At 42.0% G+C, this 18,604-nt stretch overlaps 1 protein-coding gene across 11 annotated transcripts in view; it reads right to left on the reverse strand.

Moving 5' to 3' along the window:
* The window catches only part of ULK4 (unc-51 like kinase 4), a 630,679-nt gene that overhangs the window by 514,463 nt on the left and 97,612 nt on the right, over nt 1-18,604 (reverse strand). For 10 of the 11 annotated variants that reach the window (XR_004264542.1, XR_004264544.1, XR_004264543.1 and 7 more), the window contains 2 exons: nt 15,988-16,071; nt 4,433-4,594 (listed from right to left, as the gene is read on the reverse strand). Coding sequence is in view for 8 of the 11 variants with exons in the window: in XM_032264293.1 (XP_032120184.1) it covers nt 4,433-4,594; nt 15,988-16,071 (246 nt within the window). In the remaining 3 variants the exon portion in view is untranslated. The remainder of the gene's footprint in view (nt 1-4,432; nt 4,595-15,987; nt 16,072-18,604) is intronic. The other variant, XM_032264294.1, reaches the window with a different exon arrangement.

The raw sequence follows: 18,604 nt of genomic DNA on the forward strand, positions 1-18,604 counted from the left end.
ATAAATAAATTTAAAATTTTAATTAAAAAATAAAAATTCTCAAAGTTTTAAAAACTCATTTGTAATGGACCTAAGAAAATTGCTGTTTATGAAATCAAAACAATATTGTTTATTTTCCTAATCCAAGTGATGTCCCTAAAGATCAGAATTTTTCAAGCAAATTAGGCTTCTCTCAGCAGTGACTTCAACACAGCAAAACAGTAAGTCTCAGCCGAGTGCGGTGGCTCACATCTATAATCCCAGGACTTTGAGAGGCCAAGGCAGGTAGATCACGAGGTCAGGAGTTCGAGACCAGCCTGGCCAACATGGTGAAACCCTGTTTCTACACAAAATACAAAAAATTAGCTGGGCATTGTGCACATGCCTGTAATCCCAGCTACTTGGGAGGCTGAGGCAGGAGAATTGCTTGAATCTGGGAGGCAGAGGTTGCAGTGAACCCAGATGTCACCACTGTACTCCAGCCTGGGCGACAGTGAGGCCCCATCTCAAACAAACAAACAAACACCAGTAAGTCTAAGTCTCATTGGCACTACAACAATTCTTGGAGGAGGAGGCACTACAAAACCGACTTTCCATTGAAATAAAATCCCTACCCAGTTGTGACAAGGAAGTTTCTCACTAAAAAGATTTTCCCAGACTACTTCTGGGCAACTGGAGTGGCTCTTGTTCAGAATGCTGTGAAAAAGCCTAACAGACCTTCCATTTTGAAAAGCTCAGGCAGAAATATTATTTAATTCACTTTTGAATCAAACTCAGTTGAGAGCTTCTGAGCAGCTGAGAGATGCACAGAGCCTTAAGAGGACACTTGTATTTTCTGAATCAAAAAAAGAAGTCAAATCAAGCCTGATCTTCAGTGATGTGGTTTTTAAACATTTACTTATCAAATTGAGTCTGATCCTGTATTTTAAAACTGGAAAAAACTGTTCCAGTTCAAAATTCACTTCAAAATTTACTTCGAAAAGAACATTTAGTGTTACCTCCAGAATTTGGATTTTCTTACAGTCTGTTCAATAAAAGCAGTTTCCAAGAAACAGACTCACTCAAAATTGAAGGCCGCATATCTGTTAGAAACATACGAACAGAATCGCCAAGGAAGAAAAGGTTTAAGAACCATTTCTTTTTGGTATTTCAAATGATTTTTTGATGTCATGTGAAATTACCCTGGGAGGTTTTTCAAAGTACACACACTCTTCTCTGACCCCTGAGAGATCTTAAGACATATCAGAACAGGGGCAGGGGGTGGACAGAGAAGAGGAAGTAGGCAATGCTGCTTGAAAAGCTCCCCTCCAACCCCAGTGAGAACCACGGTCCTGCATACTTCCTCACTATTCGGCACCTTTTCATCTCAGCACTCCAGTAATTATGATTACTCTGGCTACCTCTCTCCTAGGAGCCACTTACTCAGTCCAACTCTACAGGTTTCCCTGGTTCTCACCATGGTCTCCATAGAGATTTTTCCCTATAATCCCAACAGGTCTGAGAATCGCTTTTATCTATTGAGCACATCCCCAAGTCAGGTCCTCTCCCTCCGGCTACCGTAAATCCTACCAACGCTGCCACTCCACGTGAAAAGGACAAGCTGCTATCTTTTACTCTAAGCCACACTGCTGTATTTTAAGACCTCCAATACAGGGAGGAGGAGGTTGCCGTGAGCCATGATCGCACCGCTGAACTCCAGTCTGGGTGACAAGACCAAAACGCCGTTGAAAAGAAAAGACAAGACAGGACGGGACGGGCCAGGCCAGGCAATCCATCCTCCTGAACAGGGACAGGATCCTGGCACAGAAAAGAAAACGGAGACATTGCTGGGGCAACTGAAAGACTTCAGCAAGAAAGTAATGATTCAGATAAATGCTAAGAGCAAGTGAAAGAGTCAAACCTGACGCATCAGGTGGAAGGAGGACTAGAAGACGCGAGACTCTGGTGGGGACAATGGAGAAGATTTTCTTTGCCAAGAAAAGAAACCGTGAGAAACCATGCTAAGCATAACGATGAAAATCTTTATAATGTGATCTTTATAACGTAAACCCAATTAAAACAAGAGAGGTTTTTCTAAAGGCCCAGGATTAAAATGAATGCCTTAAAATAGTATTCAATGGTGCCTCAACAAAGTTCACTGGTAGACTTTGTAACTCTTTCTGATTGTTTACCTGTAATTATTAGGACCACAATTGGTTGTGGATTTTTGTAATTTTGAAAACATGTGACTCCTGAAACAGATGTGTGTATAATCAATGCTATGTATCCTTTCTTAACGATATTCAGGGGCAGGCCTTTTATCCACTGATCTTCAAGATTATATAGGTAACACGATAACTGAAAAAATTCCATAAATGCCCACAGGATTTGGCAACATGGAAGTTAGTAGTAACCTTAGCAAGATTAGCTTCAGTGGCATTTTTTGGACCGCACCAGAGTGGGCTAAAATGGAAACGGAGGTCAGAAAGGAACAGCATGTGGCAGTGGCTCTTCAAAGAGGTACGGCTCGGAATGGGGGGACATGCAGCATAGAGACTTTTCAGTGTGACTGTGAGTGTGTGTGCGTGTGTGTGTGTGTCTGTGTGTGAGTCTGTGAGTGTGAGACTGTGTGTGAGTGTTGTGTGCATGTGAGTCTGTGTGTAAGCGTGAGACTGTGCGTGTGTGCATGTGTGTGAGAGACAGTGTGTGTGTCTGTATCTGTGAGTGTGTCTGTGTGCGTGTGTGTGTGAGAGACAGTGTATGTGTCTTTGTGTGTGTGTACGAAAGTCTGTGTGAGAGACAGTGTGTCTGTGTGTGTGTGTGTGTGACAGTGTGAGACTGTGTGTGTGTGTGTGTGAGACTGTGTGTGTGTCTGTGTGTGCATGAGTCTGTGTGTGTGTCTGTGTGTGTGTGTGCACGCGTGGGCGCACACGTGTGTATTTTAATGAGGTAAATTAAAGAACACCTAAATGCTGACTAGAAGAACCTAGTAGAGAAGGAAAGATTTGAGATTTAGGAAAGGGCAAAAGGAACCGTTTAAGTGAGGTTCCCGAGAAGGGGCCAGAAAGAAGACTTGGAGGAGCATGAAGAGGCTCGTCTCCGGCAGGAGGACGGCCAGCCTGTCGACGGCGCCGGACTGACAGACACAGGTGTGCGTGTGAACAGGTCCTACGTACGTGGCACAAGGCATGGCATCGTTCCCCTCGGAGGGCTTCACTTTTCTCTGGGCAGCGGGGGAAGGTCATGAGTGAGGATGCGTGATGAAAACGAGAGGTTGGGGACGTAAGGAAAGAAGACAGAGTCAGGAACTGCCACAGAGAGAAGCGCAAGGGCCGGCTGACCCGGGAAATACAAGGACGCCACCTGACGCGTCAGAGCCCGGAGGAACTGCTAACGAAAGGGGTATTCAAACAAATCACATGACAGAGGGTTGCAGACTATCAAATGGATACAAGCGTGTTAACACATCTTCATACGTAATTATCCTTTATACCAAGTTATTATAGCCATGTGAGCAAAGTAGCAGGCAACCAATCAAAACACAAAAATGGCAAAATCACAGACGCCTAAACATTAAATGAATTCATCTGAACCACATGATAAACTCATTTGACACACAATCTGAATGAGGATGCTAACAGGGAAAAGTCAGCAACGTTAAAAACAGTAAACCAAACCGTGTACCCTATACACTGCCAGTTTTCTACTATTGCCTCTAAATAGTTTTTGAGGCTGGGCACAGTGGCTCATGCCTGTAATCCCAGCACTTTGGAAGACAGGCAGATCGCTTGAGGCCAGGAGTTCAAGACCAGCCTGGGAAACATGACAAGACTTCATCTCTACAAAAATACAAAAAAAATCCAAGCATGGTGGTGCACGCCTATAGTACCAGCTACCTGGGAGGCTGAGGCAACAGAATCACTTGAACCCGGGAGGCAAAGGTTGCAGTGAGCCAAGATCACGCCACTGCACTCCAGCCTGGACGACAGAGGGACACTCTGTCTCAAAACAAATAAATTAATTATTAATTAGTTTTTAAGACCATAATACCATAGTCTTTTTTTGTTTTTTGAGACAGAGTCTAGCTCCGTTGCCAGATGCCAGGCGCCAGGCTGGAGTACAGCAGTGCGATCTCAGCTCACTGCAACCTCCACCTCCTGGGTTCAAGCAATTCTCCTGTCTCAGTCTCCCGAGTAGTGGGGACTACAGGCACATGCCACCATGCTCAGCTAATTTTTGTATTTTTAGTACTCTCTTAACAAGGTTTTACTGAAATTCTCTCACAGTCGCAAGGTTTTCCAGTTCCAAGTTTTCAAAATCCTATTTTAAAAGAAAATCAAGTTATTTCTCTCAATATTACTCTGAGATTTCAGTTTCCTACCTATTCAATTAAGTTTATGCTTATTCTGATGTTTTCTTCAAACTTGGTGTTTAAAGATACCCAGATATATCCCCAAAAGATGCTCCGGCTTACCGATATTGCTGTTATCCTAAGGGAATCCGCAGTGGAGTGTCTGAACAGGTACCACAAGACGGGTCCCACCTCTCCTGTAATAAAGCCCTTGGCCTGAGCAGAAAAGGTGGTACAGACATTTTCAATAATTTTTGCTGCCATGTGATTCACAATGCGTTCTTCCTAAAGAGAAAGGATTCAGATCAAGGAGATTAAAATAATATTAATTAGTGTGAGAAATAAATACATGTTATTTCTTTATAACCACTGCAAATAATGTTATGATACCAAGACCGTATCACCTGCCTCCAGATGTGTAAGGCATCTTGGGAGAAACGATAACTCTTTCAGATCACTGTAAACTATGACATATACTCATTTGGTAATTCACTAGCAAGCTAGCATAACATAATTCTCCACACATTTTAATAAAACAAAGATGCTGAAACAGTCTGGAAAATAAAGAATATAACTATAATATAAAAATTGGAAGATAATTTTAAAATCATACAGAGCAGGCAGAATAATCCTCAGAAGCCATCCAGTCCCAGGAATGATCTGTGTACCGATCAGCCAGAGTGGAAAGATTGCCTAAATAAGGTACATCAAGGAGAATCCTAAGAAAGGTATTGCTTCAGTGGTGTGACCAGATTAATCTAAGACTAAAAGCCATTCTGGATGGTCCTAACGGTGCTAAAAAGTTAGCCTCAAAAAGATTCAACTGTTTTCAGGTAATAAAAATGCACCCAAGAAAAAGCCCAGAAGTACTTACAGAAATTTTTAAAACTTTGGCACCCAATCATATAAAATTCACAGTGACAAACATCTAATTAAACATTGCCAAGCATGCAAAGATGCTGAAAAGTATGATTCATAATTCAATCACTAGAAATGACTGATAGACTTAGCAGGAAGATATTAAATGGCTATAGTAAATATAGTCCACATAAGAAGGAAGAAGAAAGCAAAAGCGTGGTAAGGAGAGAAAAAAGGATAAAATTCACTCAAATCAAAAATCTAGAGATAATGCAACGCCTAGTATTAAAAATACACTGAATGGCATTAACAGATTAGACACTACAGACTAGATGATTAGCAAACATGAGAAGACACAGCAATTAACAAGAAAATCTATCCAAAATAAACACAGAAGAAATAAGACTTGAAAAAAAAAAGAACAGAGCATCAGTGAACTGTGGGACACCTTCAAAAGACCTAATAAATGTGTCGTTGGAAAAATGCTTGAAATTTTGTCGGAGAATTTTTCAAATTCATGAAAACTGGTCATTCCAGGTCTAAGAAGCTCAATGAGCCCTCTGCAGAAGAAACAATGAAAAATCACGCCAAGGTACATCATCATCAGACTGGTAAGAAAACACACACACACACACACACACACACACACACACACACACACAGAGTAATAAAGAGAAAACCTTATGGACAGGAGCAATGTCTCATGCCTGTAATCCCAGTGCTTTGGGGGGCCAAGATGAAAGAGTCCTTTGAGGCCAGGAGTTCAAGACCAGCATGGGCAACACAGCAAGACCCTTTCTCTACAAAAAATTCTAGAAATTTCTCAGCCATGGTAGTGCTTGCCTATAGTCCCAGCTACCTGGGGGGCTGAGGCAGGAAGATCACTTGAGCATGGGAGTTGGAGGTTGCAGTGAACTGTGATCACACCACTGCACTCCAGCCTGGCAACAAAGCAAGACCCTGTGTCAAAAATAAAAACAGGCCAAGCGCAGTGGCTCACACTTGTAATCCCAGCACTTTGGGAGGCCAAGGCAGGTAGATCACGAGGTCAGGAGATCAAGACCATCCTGGCTAACAGGGTGAAACCCTGTCTCTAAAAAAATAAATAAATAAAAATAAATAAATAAAAGAAAAGAAAAAGAAGACTTTACAAGCAGCTAGAGTAAAAAGGCACATTCCACAGAGAGGAACAAATACGACAGGGAATTCTCACAGAAACAATACAAATCAAAAGACAATACAGTAATATCTTTTAAGTATCAAAAGAAAAAATGGGTACCTGTCAACCTACAAATTTACACAAAAATAACGTCTTCCAAAATAAAGGCAAAATGAATAGTCTTCCGACATACAAAAGTTGAGAAGATTCATCACCAGGCAGAACTGCACTATAAAATTTAAAGGAAATTATTCAGGCAGAAAAAAATGATAATGAGAAGAAAATTAAACATATACAAAAAGAAAAAATAAACATATAGGTTGTTTTCCTTAATTTTTGAAACTATTTCAAACATAAGCTGCTGCTGTTTTCATATACTGTTGTATACTGTTATAACAGTATGTGATAAATTCGAGTTATATACTGTCCAAAAAAAGATTTACAATAATAAGCCCATAAAGGTGATAAAAAGGCAGGAAGGACACAGAAGAGCTGGAGAACACTATCAGTTGACTCTGACAATTATACAACGCTCTGCCCAAAAAAGGTAGAAGACACATTCTTTCAAGATCACAAGAAACGTTGCCAAGTTAGACCGTGTTCAGGGCCATGAAAGCATCTTAGCAACTCCATACTCACAGATTAATTTGAGATGAATCAGAAACCTAAATCTAAAAGTTAGAACCATAAAGCTTCTAGAAGAGGTCATAAAATACATATTACGGTACGCAAAGCTTTCTTAACCAGGACAAAAAGGTACTGAATATAAGAAGAAAAGTATTAAATTAAGCTTCATTAAAATTTTAAATTTCTGCTTATAATGACACCATTAAACTTCACAGTGTCTCAGACCAGGAAAAAATATTTACATCCAGGCACAGGAGCTCATGCCTGCAATCCCAGCACCTTGGGAGGCCATGACAGGTGGGGATCATTTGAGCTCATGAGTTCGAGACCAGCCTGGGAATCATGGAGAAACCTCCTGCCTCTACCAAGCGTGGTGGCGCACGCCTGTAGTCTCGGCTACATGGAAGGCTGAGGTGGGAGGGCGGCTTGAGCCCAGGAGGCAGAGGTTGCAGTGAGCCAAGACTGCACCATTGCACTCCAGCCTGGGTGATACAGCCAGATCCTGTCTCAAAAAAAAAATTTACAACACACATACGTTAAATATCTGAACATTTTATATAAATGATACCATGATTAAAATAGTAAAAAGCACACTAAAGACTATATAATCCTATATTTGATTAACAAGAAAAAATACGTATGTAAATATTAATATATACATAAAGGAAGGTATACAACACCCTGGGAATGATGATTATAACAGGTATGGATTGTGGGGAGAAGGAGCCCATTAATTCAACTTTAGATATTTTTATGTTGCTTGGATTATTGCAATAAGCATGTATTTTTTTCAATCCAAATTTACGTATTTTTCATATAAAAACACCTTAAAACGAGCAGAAGATGTAGAGTAATATCTAAGTTTAAGCCGTCGCTTTTGCATTTTGCTAGCTATATAACCTTGAGTATTTTTATCTCTTTGCCTGATAGAGCTTCACCATCTATAAAATGAAGGGGACAAAACACAAGCAGTTTGAGAGCTTGAGAATTAAATGAGATCACGAACATGAAGACTCCATCTAGAGCATGAAAAGTAGTAAATTCTCAATAAATGTTCGCTTTTTCCCCATTATTATTAATACCACAGAGCACAAACTACACAGTTGTAGAGAAAAAAATTAAACATCCTTCCATTTCTCAAACTTCAACACGTTTTTCATTTCTCAGAATGAGTATCTGAGAGAACTCTTCCTTCCCAATCCTGTTGCCTTCAATGCAGCCAGAAAAAATTAACCTAACACTTCTAGCCTCTCTGTGTTCCTTTATTCACTCTACCTGGGGAAATAAAATGTGACGTCTACTTGCCAAACTTGAAAAGAGAAGCCTGGATATTTCTAAGTGCTCAACTCACTCTTCCCCCTCTTCCCCACCACACAGGGGTGTCGTCAGGTATCTCCTGGTTGTAAGGTCAGCCTTAACTGGACAGGTACCCCACGTGGAGACTGCTGCTGTGTCTGGGGAAGGCTCAGCTTCCTTAGCGTCGCGGGGGTTTGACAGGCAGAGGCCTATCTGCCAACAGAGACAAGTTGCATCCTCCACCCTAGTTCTCACCACAGACAAATACTGATATTTTGTCCCCATATGCCTTGTTCTTTGCCTTATTTCTCATGAAGTTCTAAAACCTTTTTCCTGAATGTAGATGGGAAATGAGCTATTTATAAAAGCCCCCTCAAACACATGTGCTTTACAACATAACTGTCAGCCAATTCCTAGGACTCATTCCTAGTACCAGAAAACCACGGCGATTTTGGCAGCTGGGTTGGAAAGGGGCCACGTGCCATCCCGGTGCTCTGTAAACTCAGAGGGGTTGTCAGGCCATTTCAGACTTACCCTTCCCTGCTTTGCTCTTCAAGTTTGTGCCCGTTAGCAAAGGGAAATCTTCTCCTTGGCATCACTGCTGTGTTGCTCTCAGAAATATTTGGCATTGAATTTAAATAATCTATCTTTCATATGTGTGAGCAACAGGGAGGCTAAGAAAGTTGTTTTTAAGGTATTCATTTTTGGGGAGAGGTAGCAGCCCACTCTACAAAGGTCACAGAGGCTGGAAATCGCCCTGAGAGAAGCCCACATTTGCATCTCATCGACATTTTTAGCTTACATCATAGTCTGTACAATTATGGCTGCTGAACTGACACCTGGCATATGTTGTATTTAAAAATGTAAGGTTCAATGGGAACACATGGACACAGGGAGGGGGACAACAATTATTGGGGCTGTCAGTGCTGGCGGGGAGGAGCACCAGGAAAAACAGCTAATGCGTGCTGGGCTTAATACTTAGGTGATGGGCTGACGGGTGCACCAAACCAGCATGGCACACATTTACCTACGCCACACTCCAGCACACGTACCCTAGAACTTAAAACAAAATTTTAAAAATATTAAAAAATACGAAATTCAGAACATAAACTGTTGCTTTATTATTTATATTTTCTTAATAATTCAGAAATCATTTTCTTTTTTTCTTTTTTTTTTTGAGACAGAGTTTCACTCATGTTACCCAGGCTGGAGTGCAATGGTGCGATCTCGGCTCACCGCAACCTCCGCCTCCGGGGTTCAGGCAATTCTCCTGCCTCAGCCTCCTGAGTAGTTGGGATTACAGGCACGCACCACCATGCCCAGCTGATTTTTTGTATTTTTAGTAGAGACGGGGTTTCACCACGTTTGCCAGGATGGTCTCGATCTCTTGACCTCGTGATCCACCCGCCTCGGCCTCCCAAAGTGCTGGGATTACAGGCTTGAGCCACCGCGCCCGGCCCACAGAAATCATTTTCTGAAGTAGTTTATTAGATAATTTTGATGTAACAATTTTTTAAGAGGAAGTTTAATTTTTAGTTTTTAACTAGGGCTCTTTGTTCTTCTTTCTGAGAAAGCCAGTGACAATTTATATATTTAATTAGAAGACAGTGGGCTTGAATTTTTAAAAAGCACCAGAAATAGCCATTATATACGTTATCTTTGAAATGTTTTAGACGCTAATTACCTAAACAAGGAGAAAATAAGTCAAATCTCTTGGATTTAATAAGAGCTGAAATGTACAGTTGTATTTTCTGGTTTTTTAAATGGCTACAGTCCAAATTCGTTCTTCCTAATGGAGCGATGTCTGCGCCGTCAGCATCAGGCTCTTTGCCTCTTTGTGGCACTCACCGTTCCCCTTGCCTTTCATCAGCGAAGGTGAGAAACGTGCGTGGAACAGAATGCCGCTCCCTTTCTTTTGAGTATCACTATGAATCTAATAATTCAAAGCTTCCTAACTTTCTGAAAGGCGCATTAGCAGGATGCAAATGGCTTGCCAGGTATAGAGTTGCCCGATGTGCCCTGGAGTGAACTGTTGGGAGTGGTATGAGGGAAGCGACTCTCAACTGGCACTGAGCAGAGCAGCGGCTTCCAGAGCGGTGATGGGTAAGGCGCGCACAGTGTGGCGTTTCCACCGCAAAGGGAGGTTTGTGCTGCCTCTCCTCCTGCAGCAGGCCTGCTCGCCAGGGAGGATCCCAAGTGTGGCTTTGCTGGGTTTGGCATGTGAGAACTGACGAAACATCGGTATGTAGCATCTTTCAAGGATTTATATTGGTTGGATTTCTGTGTAAATTTTCATATCCCTTTGACTGCTTTACCCAGTACAAGCTTCATAAGCTAAACAAAATCTGTAACTCCTCTGTCACATTCTCATTTAGTATCTGCCCTTCTGGCTTTTTACTTTAACTTTTTATTATTATTTTTTGATTAATGACATTATGATTAGAGAGAAAGATGTATGCATGGTTCTGCTTCTTAGGACTGTGTTGAGATTTTCCTTATGGCTCAGTACGTATACACTGGGTGGGGGGTGAATTGTCACTTTGGAGAGATGTGTTTTTCTGTACATTAGGTCAAGCTTGTTAATTTTCTAGACAGATGTAGATCTTTTATGTCTATGCTGATTGGTTTTTTGTCTGTTTTATCAGATACTGAGATATGTGTTTAAATTGTCCTATTAGGTAGCATTGCAATTTTGCCATATTTTGCTTTCATGTATTTTGACTGACAATTAGATATATTAAAATATTAGATTGCCTTTTCCCTTGGTTTATAATTTTCATCATTATTTGTGACCTTAAAAGATCTCCCATAGTGCTTTTTACCCAAAGCCTGTTTTATCTGATAATAATATAGCGAACCACCCCTCTCTGGGTTAGGTACATATGACGTGTATTTTTTTTCATTCTCTTTCAGTCTTTCTAGAACTGTATGTTTTAGATGTCTTTTCATACTGTTTATTTTCAAAATCTGTTTGTGTTCTTGAAACAGAGTCTTGCTCTGTTGCCCAGGCAGGAGCGCAGTGGTGTGATCTCAGCTCACTGTAACCTCTGCCTCCCACGTTCAGGTGATTCTCCTGCCTCAGCCTCCCGAGCAGCTGGGCTTACAAGTGTGCACCACCACACCTGGCTAATTTTTGTATTTTTAGCAGAGATGAGGTTTCACCATATTGGCCAGACTGGTCTCAAACTCCTGACCTCATGATCAGCCTGCCTCGGCCTCCCAAAGTGCTGTAATTATAGCCATGAGCCACTGCGCTGAGCCTAATTCTGTCTTACGGTCATTTTCTCTTAACTATTTAGTCCATTTACATTTATTGTGATTGTTGGCTTAGTTTCATTTATAACTTTCATCTTATTTTGTGCTATCTGTTCCATCTGTTTCGTATTTCTTCATGTCTTCTTTTTTGCTTCTCTTTCTCCTAATTCCTTTCATATTCATGATTATTCTATTACTCCTGAAATATATATTTTATGTGAATACAGTTGTGAGTTGATAATACTTTATTAGCAATTAAATATACTATGTCACTTTCTTTTTTAGCTAAGAAATTAGCTGTCAGAGCAACTGTGGCCTCTTGAAAGAAATTCTCTGTAAATCAAGTGATGACCTGCTATGCTTTTAGCTTCTTGTGGCCCTTCCCACCTGCAACCTGCACTCCCAGCAACAAATACATCCTCAATGCTCTACTCAGATCAGTGGAGTACCAGGGAGATGGGGAAGTTATTGTTCATGTTTTTATACTTAGTTGTAGGCACTGGGGGCTCTGACCTTAAATTGGGTCTAGATAGGAGATTCTTCCTTTGACTGTATTTATTTTTAAAAAGCAAACTGGACCTACACATAGCACCACACACAAAAGATAATTACAAACAGGTAACACCTCTAAAAGGGAAAAGAAAAAAGACTTTCAAAACAAAATGTAATACACTCTCTTAAAGATGTTGGAGGAGGGAAGCATTTCGTAAGATACAAAAGGCACAAATCAGAAAGGAATAGATAAACTGAGCTACACAGAGCATGGTGGCATGCCTGACTCTAACCCCAGCTACTCGGGAGGCGGAGGCAGAAAGATCACTTGAGCCCAGGAGTTCAAGACCAGCCTGGGCAACATGGCAAGACTTTGAAGCTGGATGTGTATACACACACACACACACACACACACACACACACACACACACACACACACAGAGGGAGGGAGAGAGAGAGGGAGAGAGAGAGAGGGGTTTATGTATACATATTATATATTATATATAATGTGACTACATTAAAATTAAGAACTTCTACCTATCAATAGACACTACAAAGAAAGTGAATATACGCACACACACATGGACACACGTATGCTCACACACACACATATCACAGCAAAGCAAACAGGACAAAATGTTTCCTCTTTAGGTGATGGAAACAAAGGTGGTTACTATGGCTTTCTTTCCTAACGTTTGAAACAGTTGATCATAATAGGTTGTAGAGGGTACAGAGTTCCTACAAAGCCACAGGAAGAAAACAGGTTTGAGACTCGACAAGCACTTTTCAAAAGAGAAAGCACAAAAAAGGAGATAAGCAGAAAAAGACAGCCATCCTCGTTAGCATCAAGGAAGCACATGTTCGAACTGCTGTAAGAAACCAGGGCTGGCGGGGTGGCCGGCGCCTATAATCCCAACTCTTTGGGAGGCCAAGGCAGGTGGGTCCCTTGAGCCTGTGAGTTCCAGACCAGGCTGGGCGACATGGTGAAGCTGCCTCTGCAAATACAAAACTAGCCGAGCGTGGCAGTGTGCACAGGCAGTGCCAGCTACTCAGGAGGCTGAGGCAGGAGAACTGCTTGATCCTAGAGGCAGAGGCTGCAGGGAGACAGGGTGACAGAGTGAGATCCTGGCTCAAAAAAATAAAAATAAACCACTTAATGCCCATCAGATTTACAAAAATTTAAAGTCTATGTCAAATGTTTGAGAAGATATGGGTTAATGAGTACTCCCAGCCCCTGCTGGTGGGAGTATCAACTGATACACACACATGCACACACACAGCACTGAAATAAATAAACCAACAGAACTGAATAGGGCCCAGAAAGAGACACTTCAATTAATGTGACAGAGGTGACACCGCAGAGCAGGGGAGAGAAGACAGACTTTGACTCGACTCAGTCATGTGAGGAAACTGTGTGTGTGTGTATATGTGTGTGTGTATGTGTGTGTATGTGTTTGTCTGTGTGTATGTGTGTGTGCATGTGCGTATGCGTGTGTGTGTGTGTGTGTGTGTGAGTGCGTGCATGTGTGCGCACTGAGGCATATTTCAACAACACCCTACACGGTGGTCCAAATGAGCTACAGTTTACACAATCAGCATGTAAATTAACCTAGCTTTAAAGGCAAAAGAATGAAGTCTGAAAAGACTATGTGCCATTCCATATATATAGAGATCAGCATTAAGAACCAATCAATTTACTGTTTAGCTAAATGATATTTCATGGTGTATACATGCCACATTTCCTGTATCCATTCATCCATTGATGGACACTTAGGCTGATTCTGTATCTTAGCTAAGGAATTAATAACCAGAATACATGGAAAAAGAAATGTAATAAATATATATCATAAAAAACTATGCGGCCATAAAAAATAATAAAATCATGCTCTAGCAACACCATGGATGCAGCAGGAGGCCATTATCCTAAACAAATGAAAGCAGGCACAGAAAACCAGATACCGTGTGTTCTCACTCACAAGCAGGAGCTGATCACTGGGTATGCATGGACAGAAAGAAGGGCATAGCAGACATGGGAGACTTGCAGAGGGCAGAGGGTGGGTAGAGTGGGCACAGGGTGGGCAGAGAGTGGGCACAGGGTGGACAGAGGGTGGGCAGAGAGTGGGCACAGGGTGGACAGAGGGTAGGCAGAGAGTGGACACAGGGTGGGCAGAGGGCGGGCACAGGGTGGACAGAGGGTGGGCAGAGGGTGGACAGGGAACAAGAGCTGAGAAACTACATCAGTCCTTATTCTTGGATACTATACTCATTACCTGGGTGGCAGGATTGGTCATACCTGCAAACCTCAGCGTCACGCAATATACCCATATAACAAATACATATGTTCCCCCAAATCTCAAATAAAAGTTGAAATTTTAAAAATAATAACCAGCATATATAAGGACTTCAACTCAATAGTAAAAAACCTAAATAACCAAATTCAAAGATAGACAAATGATCTAAATAGACGTTTCTCAAAAGAAGACATAAAAACTGCTAACAGGTACATGACCAAAGGCTCAACAGCTCGAATCATCAGGTAAATGCAAATCAAAACCACAATTAGATGCCATCTCACCCCAGTTACAATGGCTGTTATCAAAAAGACAAACAGCAGAGGCTGGTGAGGATGTGAAGAAAGGGCGGCTCTTCCACACTGCTGGTGGGAATGGGAACGGGAACTAAAACAGCCGTTAGAGAAAACAGTATGGAGTGTCCTCAAAAAAAAAAACCCTAAAAATAGAGCTACTATAGGATCTGGCAGCCCACTGCTGGGGAGATAGGCTAAAGAAAGAAATCCAGTGTCTCCTAGAGACAAACACACTCCCGTGCGCCCACGTTTCCCACAGCACTTCTCACAATAAGGTCTCTGACACCGACGGCAGGATCCCTACAGGCCTCCTCTCTCCCTTGGGTTCCTGTATTTGCGTCTTTTGCACTTATGTGTTCGGCATGTTCCGCTTTACATTTTTATTTTCACTCCCACAAGAGGTGAGGTCTGTGTGTGAACAGGAATTCCTTCATCCGTGTGCCTCCAAGTGCACCTACCTTGAAGCTTCAATGTTAAACCAAACCTGTCTTTCGACGAGAGCTGAAAATGACTTAACTCTCACATGGACAAAGTACAACTGATAACACACGTCCTATCCCGTCATGACAAACCACTATGTATTCAAACCCAGTCTGGGAAGTGTTCACACTTTCCTTCTGGATCACTAGGGGAAAACCTCGGAGAGTTTTTCTGCACTGGGAACATGATTCTGTTACCATATAAAGTAGGAAGCAACTCAAAAGAAAGATGTTTATCCTGATATATCTTTTGCATTCCTTAAAGAATGTTCCAGCCTATGGCTTTTGCCTTGGGTGAACCCATGTCAAATGATTTAATACAAACAGAAAATGCCAACCTTTTAGGTCAGTTACTCAATCCTTTACACAGTCACACATGGGAGATACATACAGACAAGCTGCTTGGCCAGCTCTCAGCCATTAACAATTGCTTAAGAAATGATGTGAATAAACTGAAAAATCACCTCACATAATGAATACGACTTAATATTAAAATCAATGGATACCAGAAGCTTCCCTGTTTCTAAACCTCAAAATGGCAATCTGACAAGATAATCACGGGGTGTCTCAGGCTCACAGAAGATTCTCTGCATACGCCTTGCTTACTAAACTGGTATATCGATAACCTTAAAGGGGGGATGGGGGGTAATTAAGAATATGCTATGAATGCTAGTTACAGTGTTTATACACGCTGTCGTTCCTTTCAAAAGCCAGACATTTAAACAAGTGAATGAGAAAGCTGGATCCTCTTTCCACTTGCCCCACTGCAGGTCACTTGCTCGTGGCGGGTTGTCGGGATTATTTAAATTCAGGAGCAATACTTGGTTGACAAGCTTCTGCATTGCTGCAGGCTACGATCCTCATAGAGTGCCTGAAGGGTTATTACAACCGCCAGCATCTACAGAGGACAGCAAAGGAGCCTTACCCCTTCCCGAAGGCACCTCATTAGCACTGTGTATGCCGCCAAGGGAACAGCCCAGCACTCTCTAGGGTCCTTTTTTTTTTCTTCCTAAAATGAAGTGGGGGGAAAAAAAGACAGTGAAGCTCATAGCACAAAAGATATTAACCCATTCAAGCAAATGGCACAGCTCAGTTCCAAGTATACAAACTATCTAAAACTTCTTAATGGTCTAAAGTATTACTTACTACCTGACGACAATGACCAGACCAAGGGTCTTTACTGCATTGCACATACAAGGTATTTCTTCTGTTTCTCATTGCATTACATGGGATGTGGGTAAGATCCCTTCATTAGAAGCTAGATTTTAAAAATTGAGAAATGACAATATGATCCAATACAATCTGACAGAGAGATCATTCTATTGATAATTACAGAGGATAATATAGACACAATTATCTAAAAAGTATCACATTATCTGGAATGATTTGAAAGCACAGAAAACACAACTCTGAGTGATAACTCAGGATAAGTTGCAGGCACAAGTAATAGGCGGTAAGTTACCTAGTCAGACAAGGAGCTAAATAAAAATGAGCAAATGAGCAGGTACACTGATTTTAATGACATCAGCAATAGTTCCCTTCCAGAAGATTAACCAAATTAGTGTCATAACCACAAGCACACTCCTGCAACCTATCAAATACAACCACAAAATAACTCAGGTGCCACAGAGAAAGATGAAAAAAAAAAATTTAAAGCAGAAACTATTAGGTTCTACTTACAGAATATACTCAAGACTGTCCAGATGACAGAAGTGACACCTTATTAAATTACTTCAGCCACTGTGAAAAACAGTCTGGAGATATCTCAAAGAACTAAAAACAGAAACAGCATTTGAACCAGTAATCCCATTACAGAATTACCATTTGAACCAGTGATCCCATTACAGAAGTTCCATTTGAACCAGCAATCCCATTACAGAACTACCATTTGAACCAGCAATCCCATTACAGAACTTCCATTTGAACCAGCGATCCCATTATTGGTTATATACCCAAAGGAAAACAAATCATTGAAGTCAAAACAGCACTACCATTTGAACCAGCAATCCCATTACAGAACTACCATTTGAACCAGCAATCCCATTACAGAACTTCCATTTGAACCAGCGATCCCATTACAGAACTTCCATTTGAACCAGCGATCCCATTACAGAACTTCCATTTGAACCAGCAATCCCATTACAGAACTTCCATTTGAACCAGTGATCCCATTACTGGTTATACACCCAAAGGAAAACAAATCATTCCACCAAACACACACACACACTCCTATGTTCATCGGAGCACCATTCACAAGAACAAAAACATGCAGCCGACCAAGGTGCCCATCAGCAGTGAACTGGATAAAGAAAATGTAGCATGTCTCCACCATGAAACACTTCTGCAGCAACGTGGATGCAGCTGGGGGCCATTATCCTAAGCCAATGAAAGCAGGAACAGGAAACCAAACACCATGTGTTCGCACCTGTGAGGACTAAACCTGGGGTTCACACAGACAGAAGACAGGAACAAAAGACACTGGCATCACCACAAGTGGGGAGGTGGGACAGGAGTAAGGGCGGAGAAACTGCCAACATCTGGGAGGCAGGGTCAGCCGCACCCCAAAGCTCAGCATCAGGCAATCTATTCATGAAACAACCTACACATGTACCCCCAAATCTAAAATAAAGTTGAGATTTTTAAAAAAGAATTAGTACATTACTAATCCAAAAGTACTTGATGCCCATGAAAAGAATCATGACCCATTAAAACCATGCCCTTACTTGATTACAGAATTCCACATATGGTTACACCCTGGACATTATGATCAGGAGCTGCTCCAACTCAAAAATCATAAATTGACACTAAATTTAACCTGCAAACACAAGTGCCTTGAATTATTCAACATGCCCACACAACCTTTACCATCACGACTCTGTCCTCTCCCCGGCCCCTCTTCCTTCCTTCCCTCAACAGATGGCCAACTTCACTCCCTGCCGCCTAATCCCTGGCCCATCATGTGATCACTCCTGCCCAAAACCTCACCTATCCGTCTCTCTTTCGCTGTCCCTTTACTCCGTTTGGGAAACCTCAGCCTCTGGGAAAGCCCGCTGCTCGTTTTCTCCGGGTCTGCTCTCAGACAACTGAGCCCTTAGAGAAAGCGGCTCCACAGGCGGAGTCTGTTACTGACTCTGGCGGGCATCCTCAGAGGACCTTCAGCATCACTCTCCAGGCCTGCTGTTTCTCTTATCGTCACCCTCCCTGCAAAGGCTATTTCAAACCTTTGACCCTCCCACCACTTCACCTACTTTCCACCATCACAGATAACGGGAATGGAAAGGAGAGAAAACTCATCCACGTAACGCCCTCTGCTACTCCTCCCAGCGGTTACAGCAGCACAGGCCCCTCCACTCCTCTCCTGACACGGGCTCAGGGTCCTCCCGTTCCCACCCCGCCTTCCTCAGGGTCACTGGCTTATGAACCATCCCTATGGCTCCTATATTTCCCACATCTTATCCCCTCTGGATCTTTCCTGTTTCCACCTGAACAGGATCACGGCCTCTCACTTTGAAAACGAGACCCTCTCCATCCCTGGTCCCTTT

This window comes from Sapajus apella, unplaced genomic scaffold (genome assembly GCF_009761245.1).
Source record: "Sapajus apella isolate SASKATOON/1434 unplaced genomic scaffold, GSC_monkey_1.0 scaffold143, whole genome shotgun sequence".
Lineage (NCBI taxonomy): Eukaryota > Metazoa > Chordata > Mammalia > Primates > Cebidae > Sapajus > Sapajus apella.